Source organism: Hypanus sabinus, chromosome 8 (genome assembly GCF_030144855.1).
Source record: "Hypanus sabinus isolate sHypSab1 chromosome 8, sHypSab1.hap1, whole genome shotgun sequence".
NCBI lineage: Eukaryota > Metazoa > Chordata > Chondrichthyes > Myliobatiformes > Dasyatidae > Hypanus > Hypanus sabinus.
The window spans coordinates 170,003,148-170,027,895 of record NC_082713.1 but is presented as its reverse complement, the minus strand read 5'-3'; the positions used below and the strand labels follow the sequence as shown (position 1 = coordinate 170,027,895).

Below are 24,748 nucleotides of genomic sequence, written 5' to 3'. Positions count from 1 at the left end.
CTCTCTCCCCTCCCTCCACCTTTTAAATCTACTACTTAGCTTTTCTTCCCCCAGTCCTGCCGAAGGGTCTCAGCCCGAAACGTCAACTGTACTTTTTTCCTTAGACACTGCCTGGCCTGCTGAGTTCCTCTGGCATTTTGTATGTAGTGCTATAAATTAAAAAAAAAAGAGGTTTTGCAGATGCTGGAAATCCAGAGCAACATAAACAAAATACTGGAGGAATTCAGCAGGTCAGGCAGCATCTATGGAGGGAAATGGACAGCTGGCATTTTGGATCAAAACCCTTCATCTGGACTGAAAGTTCAATGTAAGATAACCACACTTTCCACCGCCTTTTTATACCAACTATCTCCCCTTTTAGGAGGCAGGGTGGAGATACGTCCCTAACAAAGGAGGTGTAAGCTGCTCCTCTCTCCGCTAGCCTGCAGGTCCATCTCTGTGGACGGTCGTATGAGCATCCGGTGCAGATCACAAGTCCTGGTTATGTGACCGCTGATGCCAGTCAGACAATCTCTGAAGAGTATTGATAATGGCTGGGGTCATCCATCTTATAAAGACACTGCCCAGGAGAAAGCAATGGCAAACCACTTATGTAGAAAAATTTGCCAAGAACAATCATGGTCTTGTGAAGGCCATGATCACCCACGTCATATGACACAGCACGTAATGATGATGATCTCCCCTTTATCTCTCAGTCCAGATGAAACATCCACTGTGTACTTCCTTCCACAGATGCTGCCTGACCTACTGAGTTCCTCCAGCATCTTGTCTGAGGGCAGTATTGCAGACTGGTGGCCAGAGGCCCAGAGGTGGCCTGTTCTGGGGTTGGAGGCATGTCTGTCTGTGTGGGTGGGTGGGTAGAAGGGTGGGAAAGGGGCGTCTCGGCTCAAAGCATCATCTTTTTTATTCATTCCCATAGATGCTGCCACAATTTGTTTTGTTGATGTTGTTTTTGTTGTTGGTGCTGTTCTGCTGAACTGGGCGGGCACAAAGTTTTGGCACTGGAACACGTGGTGACAGTTGCGGGCTGCCCCCCAGCACATCCTGAGGTTGTTAACCCAGACAATGCATTTCACTGTGTGTTTCAATGTACACATGATGAACAAATCTGAATGTGAATACTGAAGCAACTGTGTCATTTATACTGACCAATGGACTTCTAACCCCCAAACACGACCAACCACACCTCCAGGTTTTGTTACTTTTTGTGTTCTGGGTTGATCTGCCGAACTTCGTGGAAATGTTATGTAGGTGTTGATGTGCTGATGCTGGTGGGATACGTCCAGATCCTTGGTTCGAGTCAAAGAGTCATAGAACTCTACAGTACTGAAACTGGCCCTTCAGCCCATCTGGCCCATGCTGAATTATTAATCTGTGTAGTCCCATTAGCCCGCACCTGGACCATAGCCCTCCATACGCCTACCATCCATGTACCTATCCAAGCTTCTTTCAAGTTTTGAAATCTAACCCACATCCACCATTTCTGCTGGAAGCTCATTCCACACTCTCACCACCCTCTGAGTGAAAAAAATCCCCCTCTAGTTGCCCTTAACCATTTCACCTTTTACCCTTAACCCATGACTTCTAGTTCTAGTCTCGCCCAACCTCAGTGGAAAAAGCCCGTTTGCATTTACCCTATCCATACCCCTCATAATTTTGTATACCACTATGAAATCTTCCCTCATTCTCTGATGGTCCAGTGAATAAAGTCCTAAACTATTCCCTAAACACAGGTCCTCAAGACCTGGCTACGTCCTTGTAAAAGAAGCAAGTAATGCATTTCACCACATGTTTTGATGTACACGTGATCAATAAATAAATCTGAATCACCGGTGAAACCCTCCCAACCATTGAGCATATCTCCATGAAACGTTGCCGTAGGAAAGCAGCATCCATGATCACAGATCCTCACCACCCAGCCCAGACTCTTTTCTCGCTGCTGCCATCAGGTAGAAGGTACAGGGGCCTCAGGACCATAGCCCTCCATACGCCTACCATCCATGTACCTATCCAAGCTTCTTTCAAGTTTTGAAATCTAACCCACATCCACCATTTCTGCTGGAAGCTCATTCCACACTCTCGCCACCCTCTGAGTGAAAAAAATCCCCCTCTAGTTGCCCTTAACCATTTCACCTTTCACCACCAGGTTCAAGAACAGTTACTAGCTCTCAACCATCAGGCTCTAGGCCAAAAGGGGATAACCACACACACTTGCCCATCCCTTGATATCTTCCCACAACCAATGATCTCACCTTAAGGACTCTTTATGATCTCATTATCTCATGTTCTTGTTATTTATGTTGGCATTTGCACAGTTTGTTGTCTTCTGCACGCTGGTTGATCTTTCATTAATCCTGTTATAGTTACTATTCTATAGATTTGCTGAGTATGTCCACAGGAAAATGAATCTCAGGGTTGTATATGGTGATATATATGTACTTTGATGATAAAATTTACTTTGAACTTTGAATCTGTATCTGAATCTGAATCTGACCAGGGGAAAGAATTCTGGGCTGTCATGTACCCTGATCTTTGCTTCAGAGATGCTATCTGGTCAGTGGTGAATTTCCTGAATTGGCCCGTCTACATTACAACTTAATTTGGGATTAACTTTCACCCATCAGTCTCAGTCCAGAGCTCTCAGATGTTGATCCAGTGCTGTGTGCCAACGCTCAGGCAGACACAAGCTGACCAGTTCGATTCTCAGCCGCCCCTCCAAAAATAATGCAAAATACTGAGTGGCTGTAGTCAGAGTCTAAAACAAGCAGACTATAAATTCTCTTTCAGGACACTGGGTCGCCGGGGATTCTATTGTCCTGAACGGGACACAAATCTCTTTAAGCTGCAGGCTGACAAGTTTATATTTGGACTACGACCGACCGCATCCCTTTTCCTATTAAAGGCATCAGTTTGTCAAAACAAAGGTTCTTGTTACACAACTGACCCTATGATTGAGTCCACAAGGTAAACCCAAAACAATTAGGAGAAAAGGTCTGCATTACTGTAGTGCCTTACACCAGAAACAGCCTCCCTATTCCCTTGTGAGGGGGTAGGAAATGCAGTTGGTCTGTGCACAGCAAGATGTCACAAACATTCAGCCCATAGAGTCTGCTCCCCCATTCCATCATGGCTGATTGATTCCTTCTCAACTCCATTCTCCTGGCTTCTCCACATAACTTTAAATGCCCTGACTAATCAAGAACCTATCAACTGCTTCTTTGAATATATTTGATGACTCGGCCTGCACGGACACCTGTGGCAATGGATTGCACAGATTCACCAGCCCCCTGGCATGTGATACTTTGACTTCCCCTTCCTGTGGACCATAAGACCATGAGACATTGGGACAGAATTAGGACATTTGGCCCATCAGGTCTGGTCGCCATTCCATCATGGCTGATTTATTATCCCCCGAACCCTATTCTGCCTTCTCCCATAACCTTTGACACACTTACTAAATAAGAACCTATCAACCTCTGCTTTAAATATACCCAATGACTTGGCCTCCACAGTCATCTGTGGCAATGAATTCCACAGATTTACCACCCTCTGGCTAAAGAAATTTCTCCTCATTTCTGTTCTTAATGGGTGTCCCTCTATTCCAAGGCTGTTCCCTTTGGTCCTGGAATCCCCGACTATTGGAAAAATTCTCTCCAAGACCACTCCATCTAGGTAATAGAGAGTCATAGAGTCCTTCAGCCCATCCATTCTGTGCTTTAATAATCAAATGAGATATTTGTTTGTGAAGTGGATTGAGGGCTAAATCAGTGTTCACAGGGTGCCTGGGAGAATTATCTGCTGTCCAACATAGCTCATTTCTAGGATAAAGATAACTCTGAATTAACCCCAGTTGAATTCCCACCACTGTGAGGAGTTTGAATGTTCTCCCCGTCACCACGTGGGTTTCCTCTGAGTTTCCTGCCACATTCCAAAGATGCTTGTGTTAGTCGGTTAATTTGTCACATGGGTGTAATTGGACAGAGTGGGCTCATTGGGCCAGAAGGGTCTGTTACTGTGCTGTATCTCCAAATAAAATAAAGTAAAATTTAGTATGTAGGCAGATGCATCACCTGGCTAGGGTGTGCAGAACCAGGGGTCCCAGTCAAAGTAAGCTTGTTTCTCAACAGAGATGAAAAAGCACACACAAAATGCCAGAGGATCTCAGCAGGTCAGGCAGCATCTATGGGGGCAAATGAGCAGCTGAGACCCTTCATCAATCCCATTTACCTGCACCCAGAGCAGATCCTTCCAGTTAATGACCTCTCTGAGCTTCCCTTAAATGTTACTTGGGACATTGGAGAATGAGGGGCGACCTTATAAAGAGGCTTTTAAAATCATGATGGGCATAGATAAAGTTTACAAGGTAGAGATATCCTAAATTAGATGGGCATAGGCTTAGGGTGAGAGGGGAAAGGTTTAAAAGGCACCTGAGTGAATAACTTCTTCATGCAGAGTGTATGGAACAAGCTGCCAGAGGAAGTGGTTGAGACGGGTACAGTTGCATCACCTGGACAGGTACGTGGAGGGGCGAGGCTGAGCTGGAGATGGGCCGAATGCAGGAAATTGAGACTCGCTGGTTGGGTACAGTGATCAGCATAGACTGGATAGACTGAATGGCCTGCATTGCTCTACAAAATACATACATTGTGTGTGGAATGAGCTGCCCGAGACACATGCATCAGAATCAGAATCAGGTCTATTATCACTGACAACCTCATGAAATTTGTTGTTTTGCAACAGCAGTAGAGTGCAATACATAAACCATACTATAAATTATAATGAGAAATATATAATAAATGAGCAGTGCCAAAGATAGTAGAAATAGTAAGGTAGTGTTCGTGAGCTCAGCAAGGTAAAAGACAGGTACATGGATGAGAGGGATTTGGAGAGACATGGGCAGTTGCAGGTAGTGGGTCTAGTATTGACTAGATGGGCTGAAAAGCCTGTTTCTGAGCTGTATGACTCTTTAATGATTAGTAGGGGAAACTACAAGTGGGGGGGGGGAGCTCAGACATGATCTTATTCAGTGACAAGGAAGTCTGGTATCTGACCGAAGTATCTGACCAGTGTTATGTTTGAAGGGCAGAGAGGTAGCTGACCGATGTATGAAAGGGTGGACCTGTGCACATCAGTCCAAATGTCGGCCTCGGCCCGAAACGTAGACTGTTTATTCCTCTCCATAGGTACTGCCTGACCTGTTGAATTAATCCAGCATTTTGTATGTGTTGCTCTCTAATAACCAAGAGCGCTTCTAACCTTCCTCGCAGTAAGTGAAGGCGCTATCGAAATGCAAATCCCTGTTAACTGTGAGGGACGTACTTCTGTCTTACACAGTTAGTTTCAAACCTGCGACTGTAGATTCTGAAAATTCCTTCTCTCGCTCTCTCCTCACTTAGTCACTCTTTTCTTCTCACTCATTCACTCTCTTTCCCTCTCTATTTCTCTCCCTCACACACATACAAACTGCAGACACACACTCCCTCCCTCTCTCACACACACTCTCACTCACAAACACACACACTCCCCTCTCTCACACATTTTCTTCCTCACAAACACACACATTCCCCCTTACTCACTCACACACTCCCTCCCTCTCACACACACTCTCACTCACAAACACACACATTCCCCCCACTCACTCACACACACACCCCTCTCTCACTCACACACTCCCTCCCTCTCTCACAGACACTCTCATTCACAAACACACGCATTCCCCCTCCCTCTCTCACACACACTCTCACTCACAAACACACGCATTCCCCCTCACTCACTCACACACACTCCCCTCTCACTCACAAACACGCACACTCCCCTCTCTCACTCACACACTCTTTCTTCCTCACAAACACACACACTCCCCTCTCTCACACACTTTCACTCACAAACACACACACTCCCCTCTCTCTCACACACTCCCTCCCTCTCTCACACACACTCTCACTCACAAACACACGCATTCCCCCTCACTCACTCACACACTCCCTCCCTCTCACACACACTCTCACTCACAAACACACACATTCCCCCTCACTCACTCACACACACACCCCTCTCTCACTCACAAACACATACACTCCCCTCTCTCACTCACACACTCCCTCCCTCTCTCACACACACTTTCTTCCTCACAAACACACACACTCCCCTCTCTCACACACTCTCACTCACAAACACACACATTCCCCTCACTCACTCACACACTCCCTCTCTCTCTCACACACTTTAGTCCTCACAAACACACACACTCCCCTCTCTCACTCTCAAACACACACACTCTCCCCTCTCTCTCACACACTCCCTCTCTCTCACACACACTTTCTCACTCACAAACACACACACTCCCCTCTCTCACTCTCAAACACACACACTCTCCCCTCTCTCTCACACACTCCCTCTCTCTCACACACACTTTCGTCCTCACAAACACACACACTCCCCTCTCTCACACACTTTCTCACTCACGAACACGCACACTCCCCTCTCTCACACACACTTTCTTCCTCACAAACACACACACTCCCCTCTCTCACACACTTTCTCACTCACAAACACACACACTCCCCTCTCTCACTCACACACTCCCTCCCTCTCTCACACACACTTTCTTCCTCACAAACACACACACTCCCCTCTCTCACACACTCACTCACTCACACACACACTCACTCACTCACACACACACACACTCCCCTCTCTCACACACTTTCTCACTCACAAACACACACACACTCACTCACTAACACACACCCCCCCTCCCCCGTTCTATTCACATTTTTTGCTGCCTCTCTTCAGTACACAGGAGTAAAGGAGGACAAAATTATTGTTTCTCCGGATCTACTAAAAACACAATGAAAGCAATCCTCCAAACACAACGTTCTCGACACAGACTGACTTTGTAAATAGAGTTTCATATTGTCGCTGGAAGCGGTGCGGGTCTCACCGCCCCGAATGAAGTGGGAGCTGCAGCTGGCGTCCCCGGCGCCCGCCTTTCCACAGCGGGCGGGAGGCGGGCACTCTGACGGCTCGGTATAAATAGGAAGATGGGCAATTGTCTTCTGTCTCCGTCTTTGCATCCCCTCCAGAGGGTCATGTTGTGAACCGCGAGTGGCCAGAGGAACGCGCGGGGGACTAACACTAGCCATGCCAGAACCGGTGAAAAAGACAGGTAAGGTCAGACAACCGGGGAGCATACAACTCACCTCTGCTGCCCCGCCGAGCGTTTCTTGAATACAGTCATATTGTCCGGGATTCCCCCGAATATTGCGGGTTTCACGCAGTTAAAAGGCAAACAGCAAACAGGCTGCGGCTTCCTGGACAGTTACCGCACGGGTAATAGGTTGGCAAAGCGAGAAGTTACGGAGTTCGTTGTCTATTCTGCACAAATGCAGGCCATTCGGCCCACACAGTCCATGTCGGCCAAATGACTGCGTTGGACACACTTATTCCAATCACCGCTCCTCTCTTCGCTCCGACGCTGTTGTATCTGATGGAACCACTTCTCCGGCAGCTCGTTCCACACACTCACCACTCCCAGTGTATGAAAACGTTACCTCCCGCGCCCCTTTTTAAATCTTTCCCTTCTCACTCGAAACCCATGCCCCCTAGTTTTGGTCTCCCCTACCCTGGGGAAAAACCTGTTAGGGTCCACCTTATTTAAGCCGCTCCTGGTCTTTAACCCAGCTCCTCATTCTCCCACTTTCCAAGGAATAAAGACCCAGCCTGGACACTGCATGGTAAACAAGAGAAAATCTGCAGATGCGGGAAATCCGAGCAACACACACAAAATGCTGGAGGGATTCAGCAGGCCAGGCAGCATCTATGGAAAAGAGTACAGTCGGCGTTTCGGGCCGAAACCCTTCGGGTTGAACAGTTGATGTTTCTGGTCCAGACCCTTCCTTAGTTCTGTGCTTTTCAAGGACGCTGCCTGATCTGCTGAGCTCCTGGGTGTTGCTCGGGATTTCCAGCATCTGCAGAATCTCCTGCTTATCTGCTGTCCACTGAGGACCTGTCCTCGTCCCGTCCCATCTCAGGGTTGACACATTACCCAAGTCTGTGCAGCCAGCATCCATATTCTTAGAATCATAGAGCAATACAGGCCCTTCAGCTCATCCAGTCCATACTGACCACAGTGCCAACCCAGCCTGTCCCAATTTCCTGCATTCAGCCTGTATCTATGCAAACCTCAGCCCTCCATGGACCTCTCCAAGTTCCTCTTAAATGATACTATTGTACCTGCCTCAACTATATCCATAGACTCACCACCCTCTGTGTGAAGAAGTTGCCTCTCTGGCCCCTCACCCTAACCCTAACCCTTTGCCCCCTAGATTTAGTTTCCCCTACCCTGGGGAAAAGACTGTTACTGTCTATGTTACTGCCCCTCCTGATTTTAATCAATGCTATTTAAAGTTCTAGTACACTTTCTTCTGCACTCTGTTATTGTTTTACCTTGTACTATTTCAGTACACTGTGCAATGATCTGATCTGTATGGACAGTATGCAAGACATGATTTCACTGTATCTAGGTACATTGTGGGGTAGAACACTTTGCAGCTCCAACAGACCAGGCTTAATTCCGTCTCTCTCTGTAATTCCATCACTCTCTGTAAGGAGTTTATACATTCTCCTCATGACCATGTGAATTTCCTCCTGTTGCTCCGGTTTCCTCCCACTGTCCAAAGACGAACAGGTTAGGGTTAGTGATTTGTGGACATGCTACACTGGTGCGTGTATCTTTCACTGTATATTCAGGGTACATGTGACAAATAAAGCTAATCTTTACATATGATAATAAAAATACAATTCTAATTCCAATTCCCATCTTTGCCTGCACTCACCCTTCCAATCTCCATTTGGCCATGCACCATTCTTCCTCTGTTTTAGAATTCATTCACTCAATCATTGCCTGTCCAAACCTTTCTCTTCCCTCCCCATCCCCATGAACCTACACTTTGATCCAGCAACAAGCAATCTGCTGGAGGAACCCTGCAGGTGGAGCAGCATCTGTGGTGGACACTGTTCGCTTTTCCCCACAGATGCTGATGGACCTGCTGAGACCTGCCAGCACATTGGACACACCAAGGAGATGGAGTCCACAGCAACACACAGACTACTGGAGGAACTCAGCAGAACAGGCTGATTCTAATGTTTGTGTGATAACGCTCCCTCCGCTCGTATATTCCTCTGCATTTTGGCATTTCAAGTCTTCTGTGTCTCTGTTCATGAAGGTTATGGTCACACTTGGGACCAATTTCCCTCACTATCAGCTTCAGGAACTGTTATTACCCTACAACCATCAGACCCTTGAACCAGTGTGGATAGCTTCACTCTCGACAACACTGAACAGATTCCACAACCTGTAGACTCACTTTCAAGGACTCTACAACTCACCTTAGAAACACAGAAACATAGAAAACCTACAGCACAATACAGGCCCTTCAGCCTACAATGCTGTGCCAAATATATCCTTACCTTAGAAATTACTAGGCTTACCTATTGCCCTCATGTACCCATCCAAAAGGCTCTTAAAAGACCCTATCATATCCGGCTCCACCACTGTTGCCTGCAGTCCATTCCACACACACACCACTCTCTGAGTAAAAAACTTACCCCTGACATCTCTGTACCTACCACCCAGCACCTTAAACCTGTGTCCTCTTGTGGCAACCATTTCAGCCCTGGGAAAAGGCCTCTGACTGTCAATGCCTCTCATCATCTTATACACCTCTATCAGATCACCTCTCATCCTCTGTCACTCCAAGGAAAAAAGGCCGAGTTCATTCAACCTATTCTCATAAGGCATGCTCTCCAATCCAGGCAACATCCTTGTAAATCTCCTCTGCACCTTTTCTATGGTTTCCACATCCCTCCTGTAGTGAGGAGACTAGAACTGAGCACAGTACTCCAAGTGGGGTCTGACTAGGGTCCTATATAGCTACAACAGTACCTCTCAGCTCCTAAATTCAATTCCATGATTGATGAAGGCCAATACACCGTATGCCTTCTTAACCACAGAGACAACCTGCACAGCTGCTTTGAGCGTCCTATGGACTCGGACCCCAAGATCCCTCTGATCCTTCACACTGCCAAGAGTCTTAGTATTAATACTATATTTTCCATCATATTTGACCTACCAAAATGAACCACTTCACACTTATCTGGGTTGAACTCCATCTGCCACTTCTCAGCCCAGTTTTGCAACCCATCAATGTCCCGCTGTAACCTCTGACAGCCCTCCACACTATCCACACCTCCAATCTTAGTGTCATCAGCAAACTTACTAATCCCTCCCTTCACTTCCTCATCCAGATCATTTATAAAAATCACAGAGTAAGGATCCCAGAACAGATCTCTGAAGCACCCCACTAGTGACCGACCTCCATGCACAATATGACCTGTCTACAACCACTCTTTGCCTTCTGTGGGCAGGCCAGTTCTGGATCCACAAAGCAATGTCCCCTTGGATCCCATGCATCCATACTTTCTCAATCTTCTCAGTGCTACTTATTTATTTTAACTTGCACAATTTGTCTTCTTTGCACATTGGTTGTCACTTTTAGTTATACATAGTTTTTTCATAAATTCTATCATATTTCTATGTTTTCCTGTAAATGTCTGCAAGAAGATCAATTTCAGGGTAGTATATAGTAACATATATGTACTTTGATAATTAATTTACTTAGGACTTTTGAACTTTGAACTTCTGCTTAGTGAAATCTACTGTGTGTTGGCTTATCATTCCGGGGAATTGGAGGACGGATAGGATCCTGGAAACTGTGGACGAAGGAATGTAAGGAACTTAGCAATGGAATAACAGAATTTCCTCCTCCCTCTCTGCCAGCCTTTTTCTGTCAGCTGTTATCACCTTGTTGGTGTTCACTCGTCTCTCTCTTTCTCACCTGCTGTGCCTGTAAGGGTTCCGGGTTAGGGCTGGGATCTCTCAGACTGAAGGGTCTGAGGGTGACATGGTAGTGTAGCCATTAGTGCAGTGCTTTACAGTGCCAGTGATCAGGTTCAGTTCCCGCTGCTGTCTGGAAGGAGATGGTACATTCTCCTCGAGACTGCGTGGGTTTCTACGGGTGCTCCGGTTTCCTATGGGTTAGGGTTAGTAGGAGGTGGACATGCTATGTTGGTGTCAAAAGCATGACGATACTTGTGGGCTCCCCAGCACATCCTCGGACTGTGTTGGTCACAAACATTGCAGTTCACTATAAGGGTGTTTGCATCCACTGACTATTTGGTAACTCTTACGCACTTCGGAAATACTCAGTGGGTATTAAAACAGTTTGGGATATGCTGGGGTGTTTGAAAGCTCCTACAGAGACAGGATTGATCTTTCTATCTCTACGTTTCTCTTTTCTCCCATTTTCTCTTTCACATTCTTGAGTTATTTCAGGATGAGGAGAGAGGTGAATGAAGCCTCCTCAACCAGCGAGTGGGGTCAAAGCGCCTCAGTCACAACGGCGCAGGGGCTTTGCAATTCCAATTATAGTGGAGTGAATCAAATTGGATTAAATATCTTCTACTGGCTGTCAGCACCCTGTCCCAGGGCCTGGCGAACCAGGATGTGTTGTACAGCTGCTGCCTGTCAGTACGTCACTGGCTGCCGACAGCTCTTCAGGGCAAATGAAAAATGAAGACCGGATTAGGGCTTCGGGCTGCAATTCAGCGCCACGTCTCCAGTCACAACCCTCCCACTCTCTGCCCATGGCTACTGTCCACAACCAGGATCAGGCTGTTCCTCGTAACCAGTGTCAGCACAGAATAGTATCTAAAACAGGATCAATGAAAGATCAGCCAGAGTGCAGAAGACTGTGCAAATGCAAATATAAATATGGAAACCATAGAAAGGGTGCAGAGGAGATAACCCTAGGTCATTTCTAAGGTAAGGATATGTTCAGCACAGCTTTGTGGGCTGAAGGGCCTGTATTGTGCTGTAGGTTTTCTATGTTTCTATGTTTCTAAATAGAAATAAATAATGAGAGCATGAGATAATGGGATACAGAGTCCTTAAAGTGAGATCAGTGGTTGTGGGAACATCTCAATGGATGGGCAAGTGAGTGTGCTTACTGTATCCCCTTTGATCAGGAGCCTGTTGGTTGAGGGGTGGTAAGTGTTCTTTATCCAGACGGTGTGAGTCTTGGGGCTCTTGTACTTTCTACCTGATGGCAGCAGCATACAGAGAAATGCATCATTTACGTCATGACCAACGGAGTCGGAGGATGTGCAGGGAGCAGGCCACAAGTGTCACTGTGCTTCTAGCATCAAATACGGCACACCCACAAAAACTGGTCTGAAATCGGAGCATCTGGAGGAAACCCCCGAGGTCACTGAGAGAACTCTTTACGAACAGTGGTGGGAATTGAACCCCAATCGCTGACAATGTAGACCATTATGCCAACGGCTACACCGCCATGCTGCCCCTGTCTTATCACTGGCTTAGTTAATGTGAAGTTTGTTGTTTTGTGGCAACAGTACATTGTAAACTCACAAAATTACTATAAACTATAAAAAATAGTCCAAACACAAGAAATAATGAGATAGAGTTCATGGACCATTCTGAAATCTGAGGGAGAAGAAGCTGTTTCCAAATAGTGATTCTGAATAGAGTGTTGGTCTTCAGGCTCCTGTATCTTCTCCCAGATGGTAGTAATAAGAAGAGGGCATGTCCTGGATGGTGAGAGTCCTTAGTGATCAATGCCACCTTCGCGAAGCACTTTCACTTGAAGATGTCTTTGATGGTGGAGAGGATTGAACCCATAATAGAGCTACAACCCCCTACAGCCTCTTGTGATCCTGTTGGATTGGAACCTCCATATCAGACAGTCAGAATGTTCTCCACCTGCGGAAACTTGTGTATGTCTTTGGGGACGTATCCAATCTCCTCAAACTCCTACCAAAGCAGAGTCACTGGTCTGCCTTCTTCATGCTTGCATCAGTATTCCAGGCCCAGATAGATCCTCCAAGATGGAGATTTCACACAGTATCTTCATTAAGAACCCCCATCGCCCAGGACATGCCGTCAACTCATTGCTGCCATCAGGAAGGAGGCACAGGAGCCTAAAGGTACACACTCACTGTTTCAGGAACAGCTTCTGCCCCATTGCCACCAGATTTCTGAACAGACAATGAACCCATGAGCACTACCTCAATATTACCTTTGCTCTTTTTTACTACTTATTTAAATTATTTTTAATAAATACTTGTTGTAATTTATAGTATTTTATTATTATGTACTTTGGCTGCTAAACAACAAATTTCGTGACATATAGCAGTGATACTGAATCTGATTCTGATTCTGCATCTGGGTATGTGGGGGGTGTTACAGCTCTCTCCCGCCCAACGTACCTCCATCCCATTGACCCGATGATCCGAGGCACAGATGTAGTGGGCAGACAGTGACTTTTTCCCAGGGCAGAAATGGCTAACACAAGCAGGTATAATTTTAAAGTATAGTAGGGGAAGACAGAGGGAGATGAGTGTGTGGAATGCCCTGTCAGGGGTGGTGATGGGTCCAGTGTAGGTCTGTGGTCTAGTGTAGCTATCTCTGTGTTGTTTTTTTACTACGTAGTTCAGTCTAGTTTTTGTACTGTGTCACGTTAACACCATGGTCCTGAAAAACGTTGTCTCATTTTTACTATGCACTGTACCAGCAGTTATAGTCGAAATGACAATAAAAGTTGACTTGACTTGACTTGATAGAGCCAGATACATTAGGGACACTTAAGAAACTTCCAGATAGGCACATGGATGACAGGAAAATAGAGGGTTACGGGGGAGGGAAAGGTTAGACTGATCTTAAAGTAGGTTAAAAGGTTCAAAGTAAATTTATTATCAAAGTATATATACATATCACCATATGCTACCACAAGAGATTCATTTTCTTGTGGGCATTCAAGGTCGAACAAAGAACTATATAGAGACAATGAAAAACCTTACACCAGCACAGACTGACAAACAACCGATGTGCAAAAGAAGACAAACTGTGCCAATAGAAAAGGATGGGTGGATAGATAAATAGAAATAAAACACTGAGATTAAAGTTGTAGAACCCTGAAAGTAAGTCCATAGGTTGTAGAGTCAGTTCAGAGTTGAGGAGAGTGAAGTTATCCAGACCTGATAATTGTAGGGTAATAACTGTTCCCGATTTGACGGTGTGGGACTAAAAGGCCCTGTACTGTGCTGTAATGTTCTATGTTCAATGTTATACGATAGTCCGTTTGGCCATTGTATCTCTCCCTATTTATTTACAGGGAATGGGTGTTACTGGTACTTCTGGCATTTGTTGTTACTTTCTAGTTTCTTCTGACAGCTTAGACGTTAACCACACTAAGTCTCTCGCGCCCCCCCCCCCCCCCGCCAGAGTAAGGACATTCCCTGAGTCAACTAGAAGGGATTTAACAACAATCCAGTTCGTCTGCTCAGATGAAGCCCCTGTGTGAAATCTGCGGAGTCGCGGGACTGATGAGGAATGAGACTGATTCAGGAACTCAGTCCCTGCTGCAGAATTTAAACATGGCCGGAATCACCATTCTCCAGGTAGCCCTGCTCTTTGCCTCCCGAGCATCAATTTTCTGGGCAGGACTAGGAGCAAAAGCTGAGAGAAGTCAGGGGAATGGTTAAAAATAATTGTTTTTATTTCTGTCAACCTCCTTGTTTACCTGTTTGTTAGGGAGATAAAGATGGGGCCTGCAATCAATTTATTACAGCTGCCAGCATTAAGTTACCCATCTGGATGACAATGAGGCAGCTTGGTTTCTGATTGGTTGGAGGTGTATCACATGGATAGAAGTGAATCAGCCCATCGATGAAAGGGTCCTTGGTGATGAATGTTCCAGCAAGGAGAGTGACCCGACTCCCTGAGACTCATTCACATTCCTGAAGCTAACCTGATGCTATGTCACAACACGTTTATTGAGGCACTGGGGAGGATATCAAAGAGAGTCCGGGGCTTGTGCCAGAGCTGAGGCTATTAATAACAGGCTCCTTTCTCAGTGAGTTGTAGAGTGTTTGAGCAGGAAAGGCCGTGCTGCATTTCTGCCCAGCAGGTGTACACACTGGGGAAGATTAAAGATCACCTTTAGGTGGCACAAGTATTGAAACGTAGTGAGAAGCATCGTTTGCATCACTGCGTCACAGTTGGATGTGCGGTGGCAGCCCGCAAGAGTGGCCACTCTTCTGGCGCCAACGTAACAGGCCTACCACCTACTAACCCTAACCCGTACGTCACGGAGAAAACGTACAAGCTCACAGACAGCGATGGGAATTGAATCCCAGCCTTCTGATCACTGGTGCTATAAGCTCAACGTTCAGAGTAAATTTATTATCAAACTAGATATATGTCACCATATACAACTCTGAAATTCAGCTTTTTGCAGGCATTCACAGTAAATAGAAAGAAATTCAATAGAATCGATGAAAAATCTCACTGGAGATGGACAAACAACCAATATGCAAAAGAGAACAAACTGTGCAAATACATAAAGAAAAGAAATAAAATAAAATAAATAAACTATAAACATGGAGAACATGAGTTGTAGAGTCACTGGAAGTGGAATCACTTCAGTGTTTGGAGTGAGTGAATGGGGGCGTAGTGGTTAGCACCTGGGTTCAATTCCCGCTGCTCCCAGTAAGGAGTTTGTACATTCTTCATGTGACCCATCATTTCCTCTGGGTCCTCCAGATTCCCCCCCCCCCACCCCCGCAGCTGAAAGTTGTTCTGGTTGGTGGGTTATTTGGTCATAGCACATTGACCCGTGATTAAACTAGGTTTAAATCAGTATTTGCCAGAGGCACTGCTCAAAGGACCAGAGGGGACTGTTCCACGTTGGATCTCAATCAATGAATCAATCAATAAATAAAAGTTATCCCAATGTTTGGGGGGTAATAACTGTTCCTGAAGGCTTCTGTACCTCCTTCTTGAAGGCAGGAGTGAGGAGAAAGGTTGGCCTGAGTGATGGGGGTCCCTGATGATGGATGCTACTTTCCTGTGACAGTGCTCCTTGTAAATGTGCTCAGTGGTGGTGCAGTAAAGTGTTACGCAGACCGCTAGGCTGCTCTGCCATTCTGGAGGCCATAGATTTAAGGTGAGAGGAGCTTGAAGAGCAAGTTTTTCATAACATATCTATGGAATGAGCTGCAGGTGCATGAATCCGGTCCTGATACAGTACCTTGACTCAAAACATCGACCGTTCCTTCTTCGCACATCGCTGGAATGTAGAAGACAAGAAACCAGAGTGGCCGGAGGTAACCCCCATGGAGAGAACGTACAGACTCCTTACAGACAGGGGCAGGACTGGAACCCTGATCGGTGATTGCTGGCACTGTGAAGATTTACACCACTGCCCAGTCACACTAAAACCAAATCCACTCACACTCCCTCACTAAACTCCCCGTCTAAATGAATATTAAACTTATCTGATTCCACTGCCTTCACTGCCAGTGTATTCTGGATATTACCCATTGTCAGTGTGCAATAAATTTACATCTTGGGTCCCCTTTAAAACTTAAATCTCTGCCCCCTAGTTTTTAATGTCCCCATGTATCTATTCTTTCTAAGCCTCTTATAGTCTGTTATCCCATTGGGCAGCAAGGTACTGTAGTAGCTAGTGCAATACTTTCCAGCGCCAATGACCAGGGCTCAATTCCGTACACTGTTTATAAGGAGTTTGTATGTTCTCCCAGCAACTATATAGGTTTCTTCCAGATGCCCTGGTTTCCTCCCACACCCCAAAGTTGTATGGATTAGGGTTAGTGGGTTGTGGGCACGCCATGTTCAGGCCAGAAGCAAGGTGACACTAGCGGGCTGCCCCCAGCACATCCTCGGCTTTAGAACGTGGGAGGAAATATTTCATCCTTGGTATTTCTCAAGGCAAAGCTAATTTGTGTCCTTTTCTTTAAAATAACCAAGTTATTTAGTTATTGATTTCATCGATGTTTGTGCGATCTTGCTTTCTGCAAGATGCCCATAGTGTACATCACTATAGTCACCTGTGGGTGCTGCCCTCCGATGTTCAATCGGTGGAATGACAAGCTGTAGTGGGTGTGTCAGTGCATACATTCATTCAGCTGTCGACTGCTGAGACATCTTGCCAATACCACACATACACCATCGATTTACAGGACATGCCACTCAGGGACATGGGCTATATTATATTTTTTTGAGCGGCTGTATTTTGCTGCGTGCTTATATGTGCTATGTGTGCTTTGTGCTGTGTGTGACTGTTGGTACTGTGTTTTGTACCTTGGCCCTGGAGGGACACTGTTTTGTTTGGCTCTACTTGTGGGGTGTTCATGTCTGGTTGCATGAAAATTAAACTTGAACTTTAAGTAATTAGTATTCTGTAGGCTGCGGAGCCCTAAGGGAAATGCTTTCTATGAGAATGTAAAGCACACTGGATTCCGGATTATTGGGACACATTGAGACCAGGACATTTTGGACCAATTAACTGACTGCTTCAATTAACCAAAACTTCGAGGAAATTGTTAAAAAGGTATTAAAAAAAAGAAAAACTATAATTTAACTGAGTAACAAATTATGTATTTAAATGAAATACAGAACAAATTAGAACACTACCAAGACTAATATAGTACTATAAAGCTGTGTACTAGTTCCTAATAGTTATCAATAGAGGAGTTCATCCAGTGTAGGCTGCTGTGTTCTTTTCATTGACTGTGAATGACCAAAATCAGCACAGACACCCACTGCAGATCATTGCCTTCCAGCACAAGGACAAAATAAAAACCAAAACCAAAATCACTGCTTCTTGAATCGGCATCCATGGCCCAAATAGATAACGTAACACAAGCACATCTAACTGACGCTATTTGAAGTCAGTTTGCTCTATAGTGTCCAATGACCATGCAAGCGTACAAGACTGACGCTAGTTAGAAACTGTTCAGCAACAGTCCACCATCCCAGTGGTGTTCCAAATAAACAAACAGAATCCCAGCTCTTTTCCTGATGAACTTTGTTCCCTAAGAATCATCCCAAAAATGCAGCTGCCCCGTTTAACTGATGGCCCAACTGGAATCCATTGTATTTTCTTTCTTTATCAAAGTCGGCTGCAGAGGATTGTAGACTTAATCAGCTCCATCATAGGCACCAACCTCTAGTATCCAGGATATCCTCCAATAAGCGATGCCTCAAAAAAGCAGCATCCATTATTACAGACCCCCATCGCCCAGGACGTGCCCTCTTCTCATTGTTACCATCAGAGAGGAGATACAGAAGCCTGAAGGCACACACACCAATTCAGGAACAGCTTCTTCCCCTCTGCCATCTGATTCCTAAATGGACATTGAACCCAAGAGCACCACCAGACAACTTTTTTATTTCTATTTTTGCCCGACTTATTTAATTTAACCATTGTGTGCATGTGTGTGTATATGTATAAATAAAAAATCATATTTATTTATGTATATATATATATATACATACACACACACGCGCGCACACACACTGTCATTCACAGTTTTCTATTATTGTCTATTGCTTTGTACCACTGCCACAAAGACAACAAATTTCAAAACATATGTGATGATATTAAAGCTGGTTCTGATTCCGACTGTGAATCCCCATTAATAGTAATGATCCCACTGGGGGATATGGAGCTAAGCTCAGTTTTCTTGCCCTCCGCATGGATGTGCTGTCTGTCTCATGGGGCACCTTCTCCTGTGTCCACTGCTGTCTTGGCCAGCCTCCAACTGTGAACCAGAGCGTGGACATCCCGCTGTTAGACAGCAGCTGGGAGCTCTGGTCTCATTTTCAGAAATTACCAGATACTGATTGAAGGTGACCTTCCTTCGAGCTTCTCGGGTATCTATCACTGTGCCTGCCAATAATGTGTGACGTTAAGTGCTGTATTGAGATGTGTGGGGTGTCATGTTTGCTCTTGTACAGGCTGCCTGTAGCCGTGTGTCAGCAGTAGGTAAGGATCTGGAGGTTTCATCCCAACTGAGTTGTTAACTCAGATCCTTGGGTAGCGAGGTGGAGATACGTTGCTACCAAAGGAGGTGAAAGGCGCTCCTTCCCTCCACTAGTGCCTTACGTCACCCTTGCTAGGTAGCACTTGAACCCATGGGAGCAGCAGGTGCCCATCACAAATCAATAGAACATAAAACATAGAAACCTACTGCACGTTACAGGCCCTTTGGCCCACAATGTTGTGCCAACCATGCAACCTACTCTAGAAACTGCCTCGAGTTTCCCTACCGCACAGCCCTCTAAGCTCTATGTACTTATCGAAGAGGCTCTTAAAATATCCTATTGTATCCGCTTCCACCACCGCTGTTTCCACGCACCCACCACTTTCTGTGTGAAAAACTTACCCCTGACACCCCTTTGATACCTAGTCCCAAGCACCTTAAAATTATGCCCCTTGTGATAACCATTTCAGCCCCGGAAAAAAAGCCTCTGGCTATCCACATGATATGGCTATGCTCCTCATCATCTTCTACACCTCTATCAGGTCACCTCTCATCCTCCGTCGCTCCAAGGAGAAAAGGCCGAGTTCACTCAACCTACTCTCATAAGGACAACTTGCCCACCATTGAAGTCAGACTCACTGGTCTTTAATTTCCTGGGTTATCTCTACTCCCTTTTTTGAACAAGGGAACAACGATCGCAACCCTCCAATCCTCCGGTACATCTCCCGTCCCTATTGATGATGCAAAGATCATCGCCAGAGGCTCAGCAATCTCCTCCCTCTCTTTCCACTGTAGCCTGGGGTATATCCCATCCGGTCCCGGTGACTTATCCAACTTAGTGTTTTCCAAAAGCTCCAGCATATCATCTTCCTTTATGTCTATATGATCAAGTGTTTCAGTCTGCTGTAAGTCATCCCCACAATTGCCAAGATCCTTTTCCCTAGTGAATACTGTATACTGAAGTCCTGGTTATGTGACCACTGACCCCAGGCAGACTATCTCTGAAGAGCATTGATAATGGCTGGGGTCAGCTGTCTTGTAAAGACACTGCCCAGAAGGCAATGGCAAACCACTTCAGTGGAAAACTTTGCCAAGAACAATCATGGTCATGGAAAGACTGTGATCGCCCTCGTCCAACAACATGACACATGATGATGGTGAACACAGATTGGAGATGTTAGCTGCTGATTATACATCGCTTTGGGATATGATGCATGAGGAACTAGGGACATGACGATGTGAGGGGCGTACAATAGAGACCCCGATGAAGGGTCTGTGTGTGTCAGGCAAACTTTGGTTGTTTTCTTTGGAGCACTGGCAGCTGAAGGGATGGAGGCTGGTGACCTGATAGAAGTTTATAAAACATGAGAAGCAGAGACAGGATAGATTGCCAGCATTTATTTCCCAGAGTGGAAATTTAAATCTTCACCCACTTTCCCCGTACCCTATCATCTGTTAGCTTGTACTCCTCCCCCTCAACCTACCTTCTCACGCTAGCTTCATCCCTCTTCTGTTCCAGTCCTGACGAAGGGTCTCAGCCCAAAAGGTTGATTCTAATTCCTCCCCATGGATGTTGCCTGACCTGCTGAGTTCCTCCAGCATTGTGTGTGTGTGTTGCTCTGGATTTCCAGCATCCACTGAATCTCTTGCGTTTGTGATCAGAGGGATGTGTAAGGGAGGAGGAGGTTAGTCTTTGTTGATACCTCATTGACGGACATGACAGGTGAGGGGCAAAGTGGATGGGTGGGGGCGGGGCATGGAGTGCGAGGTGATGAGTAGAAGAGGTAAAGGGCTCAGGAAAATGGAATCTGAAAGGAGAGGAGAGTGGACCATGGGAGAGAGGGTAGGGGGTGAGAAGAAGAGGAGGGATGAGAGGATAAGGGTAACAATGTCGTGCTTCAGACATCCATACTGAGACTAGATTTTTATTCTAGGACTAATAATTGTCTGAGTTAAAACCTTCACCAGAGAGCAGGTGAAGTTGCCGTCCCACAGCTCTAAAAGCCCAAGTTCAATCCTCAAAAAATTCCTCAAGAAGACAGCATCCATGATTAAAGATGCTCACGATCTGGGACATACTGGTTTCTCATTACTGCCATCGGGGTGGGGTACAGAAACCTGAGGGTTATGAACAGCTTCTTCCGCTCTGCCATCACACTTCTGAGCAACTCCTGAGCCCACGACCACTACCTCACTCTTTTGCTCTCTTTTGGCACTAAATTTTCTCGTATTTCTTGCTGTAACTCGGAGTATTTTTTATATATTTCACTGTACTGCTGCCACAAAACAACAAACTTCATGCAATATCTCAATGATGATAAACCTGACTCTGATTCTGATCCTGACCTTGGGTGTGGAATTGTATGCTCCCCCCGTGAGTGTGTGGGGTTTCCCTAGGTGCTCCAGTTTTCTCTCATGTCCCAAAGATGTACAAGTTGGAAGACCAATTGGCCATTTTAAGTTAACCCTAGATTTATAGAAAAGTACGGCATGGAAACAGGCCCTTCAGCCCATCGAGTATCTGTTGAAGGATTTAAACTGGCTACTCCCAATGACCAGCAGCGCGACCATGGCTCTCCATAACCCTACCATCCATGTACCTATCCAAACTTCTCTCAAATGTTGAAATCGAGCTCACATGGACATGTGCTGGAAGCTCATTCCACACTTTCTCAACCTCAAAACAAGGACGTTTCCCCTCATGTTCCTCAAACTTCTTAGCTTTCACCCTTAACCCATGATCTCTGGTTGTAGTCCCACCCAACCTCAGTAGAAAAAGCCTGCTTGCATTTACCCTATCAATACCCCTCATAATTTTGTATACCTTTATCAAATCTCCTCTCAATCTTTTATGTTCTAAGGAATACAGTCCTAACCTATTCAATCTTTCCTTATAACTCATGTCCTCCAGTCCCAGCAATATCCTCCCAAATTTTCTCTGTACTCCTTCAACCTTATTTGCATCTCTCCTGTAGGTAGGTGACCAAAACTGCACACAATGCTCCAAATTAGGCCTCACTAATGTCTTATACAACTTCAACATAATGTCCCATCACCTGCACTCAATATATTGAAGTTCAATGTGCCAAAACCTTTCATTACAACCCTATCTACCTGTGCTGCACTTTCAATGAATTATGGACCTCTATTTTCAGATTCCTTTGTTTTACTTCACCCCTCAGTGCCCTACCGTTCACTGTGTAAGACCTACCCCGTTAGTCCTACTTGTCTGCCTTCGATTCCATCTGCCATTTTTCCAGCTGACGCAGATCCCTCTGCAAGGCATGACAGCCTTCCTCACTCTCCACTACACCCTCATCTTGGTGTCATCCACAAATTTGCTGATCCAGTTAACCGCATTATCATCCAGATCATTGATATAAATGACAACTAATAACACACCCAGCACCGATCCCTGCAGCACACCACTAGTCAGAAGTCTCCACCTCAGAGGGCCAATCATCTGCTTTCACTCTCTAGTTCCTTCCACAAAGCCAATGTCCAGTCCAGTTTACTACCTCGTCTTCTTGCCCAACCTCCCATGCAGGACCTTGTCAAAGGCCCGCCAAAGTCCATGTAGCCACCATCCACTGCCTTGTCTTAATCAACTTCCCCGGTAACTTCCTCGAAAAACTCTACAAGATCAGTTGGACTTGACCTACCCTGCACCCCTAATGTAGATGTGTGACAGGAGAATAAGGTTGAGGTCGACGGGCAACTGAGACAGGGCTAAACACGTGCAGATGGGACCAGCTTGGAGGGCAACACTGTCAGGAGGAGCTAGATGGGATGAAGGACCTGTTTCCATGTTGTGATATTGAGTTAGGGTTGTAAAGGGAACTTTCATTACATTGATCTTCATAAAATCAAAGTACTGAGTACAGGAGTTGGGATGTTATGTTGAAGTTGTATAAGGCATTGGTGAAGCTTAATTTGGAGAATTGTGTGCAGTTCTGGTCACCTACATACAGGAAAGGTATCAATAAGACTAAGAGTGCATGGAAAATTTACGAGGATATTTCTGGCACTTAAGGACCTGAGTTACAGGGAAATGTTGAATAGGTTAGGACTGAGGGGAGATTTGATAGAGGGGTATAGTTAGGGCAAATGCAAGCAGGCTTTTTCCCTCAGGTCGGGTGAGTCTAGAACTACAGGTCATAGGTTAAGGGTGAATGGCTTAAAGTTTTAGGGCAAACATAATGGGGAACTTCGTTCAGGGGCTGGTACGAGTTGTAATAGCTGTCAGTGGAATTGGTAGTTGCAGATTCAATTGTAATATTTAAGAGAAGTTTGGGTAGGTACATGGATGGGAGGGGTATGAAGGGCTATGGTCCAGGGGAAGGTCGATGGGAGTCGGCAGAAGTCCAGGTTGGCACAGACAAGATGAACTGAAGGGTCTTATGATTCCATGATTAATATGTCACAAGGAAATAATGAGGCAATGGGATTGCTAGGAATAAGCTGAGAGTCAGGATACACTTGATGTGCCAAATAGGCTCATATGTCATGAGGAAAGAAATTTGGCATAATTGGTATAAGCCCATTTAGAAATGTGGCAGCTGGTGAAATTTCATCTTCCCAAAACATAGCGGTGTAATTCTACACCGCCATTATAGAAAGCATCCTCACATCAACTATTACTGTCTGGTTTGGTGCAGCATCCTCCCACAATACACAAAAGCTATGGTGAACTGTCAGATCAGCAGAGAAGATCATTGGCTGCAGACTACCATCACTGCAAGACTTTGAGCACACAACAGTACAGCACAATGATCGACCCTATGGCCCACAATGTTGTGCTGTACCAATTAGGTTCGTAATCAAATGGCCAACTAAACTAATTCCTTCTACCATCACAATGTCCATATCCTTCCTTTTTCCTCACGTTTATGTGTCTATCTAAATGACTTATATAAATCTCTAATGTTTCTGTCTCTACCACCACCCCAGGCAGTGTGGTCCAGGCACCCTCCACTCACTTTGTACGAAAACCTGCCCCTCATATGCCCTTTAAAATTACCCCCTCTCACCTTAAATGCATGACCTCTTGTATTAGACATTTCAACCCTCGAAAAAAGATACCAGCTGTCTATTCTATCTATGCCTCTCATAATCTAATAAACCTCTATCAGATCTCTCTACAGCCTCCAGCACTCGAGAGAAAACAACCCAAGTTTGTCCAACCCCTTGTTATAGGACATGCCCTCTGATCCAGACAACGTCCTGGTAAACCCCTTATGTATCCTCTTCAAGACCCCGACATCCTTCCCAAGGGGGGAATAGCCAGAGCTATCTACATTACTCCAGTTGTGACCTAACTAGAGTTTTATAAAGCTGTAACACAACTTCATGAAAATAACTTTCTTACTTGGATGTGTTTTTTTCATTTATTCACTTACGGGATGTGGGTGTCGCCAGCTAAGCCAGCATTTATTGCCCATCCTTGGTTGCCCTTGAGAAGGTGGTGATGAGCTGCCTTCTTGAACCGCTGCAGTCCCTCAGATGTAGGTACACCCACAGTGCTGTTAGGGAGGGAATTCCATGATTCTGACCCAGCGACAATGAAGGAACGGCAATATGTTTCCAAGTCAGGATGGTGAGTGACTTGGAGGGGGATTTCCAAGTGGTGGTGTTCCCAGGTATCTGCTGTTCTCATCCTTCTGGAAGGTGCTGCCTTAGGAACTTTGGTGTGTTGTTGCAGTTCATCTTGCAACTGTTCATCGATGGTGGAGGGATTGGATGCCTGTGGAAAGGGGAACAATCAGCTGGTCTGCCTTTTACTGGATGGTGTCAAGCTTCTTGAGTGTTGATGGAGCTGCAC

General features: G+C 45.6%; 1 protein-coding gene across 4 annotated transcripts in view; it reads left to right on the top strand.

Annotated features, from left to right (window-relative positions):
• Window positions 1–7,082: 7,082 nt before the first annotated feature.
• mybpc1 (myosin binding protein C1) overlaps window positions 7,083–24,748 on the top strand; it is a 132,520-nt gene continuing 114,854 nt past the window's right edge. For all 4 annotated transcript variants that reach the window (XM_059978534.1, XM_059978532.1, XM_059978531.1 and 1 more), the window contains exon 1: window positions 7,083–7,168. In XM_059978534.1, the coding sequence (XP_059834517.1) occupies window positions 7,144–7,168 (25 nt within the window). In that variant the 5' untranslated portion in view covers window positions 7,083–7,143. The remainder of the gene's footprint in view (window positions 7,169–24,748) is intronic.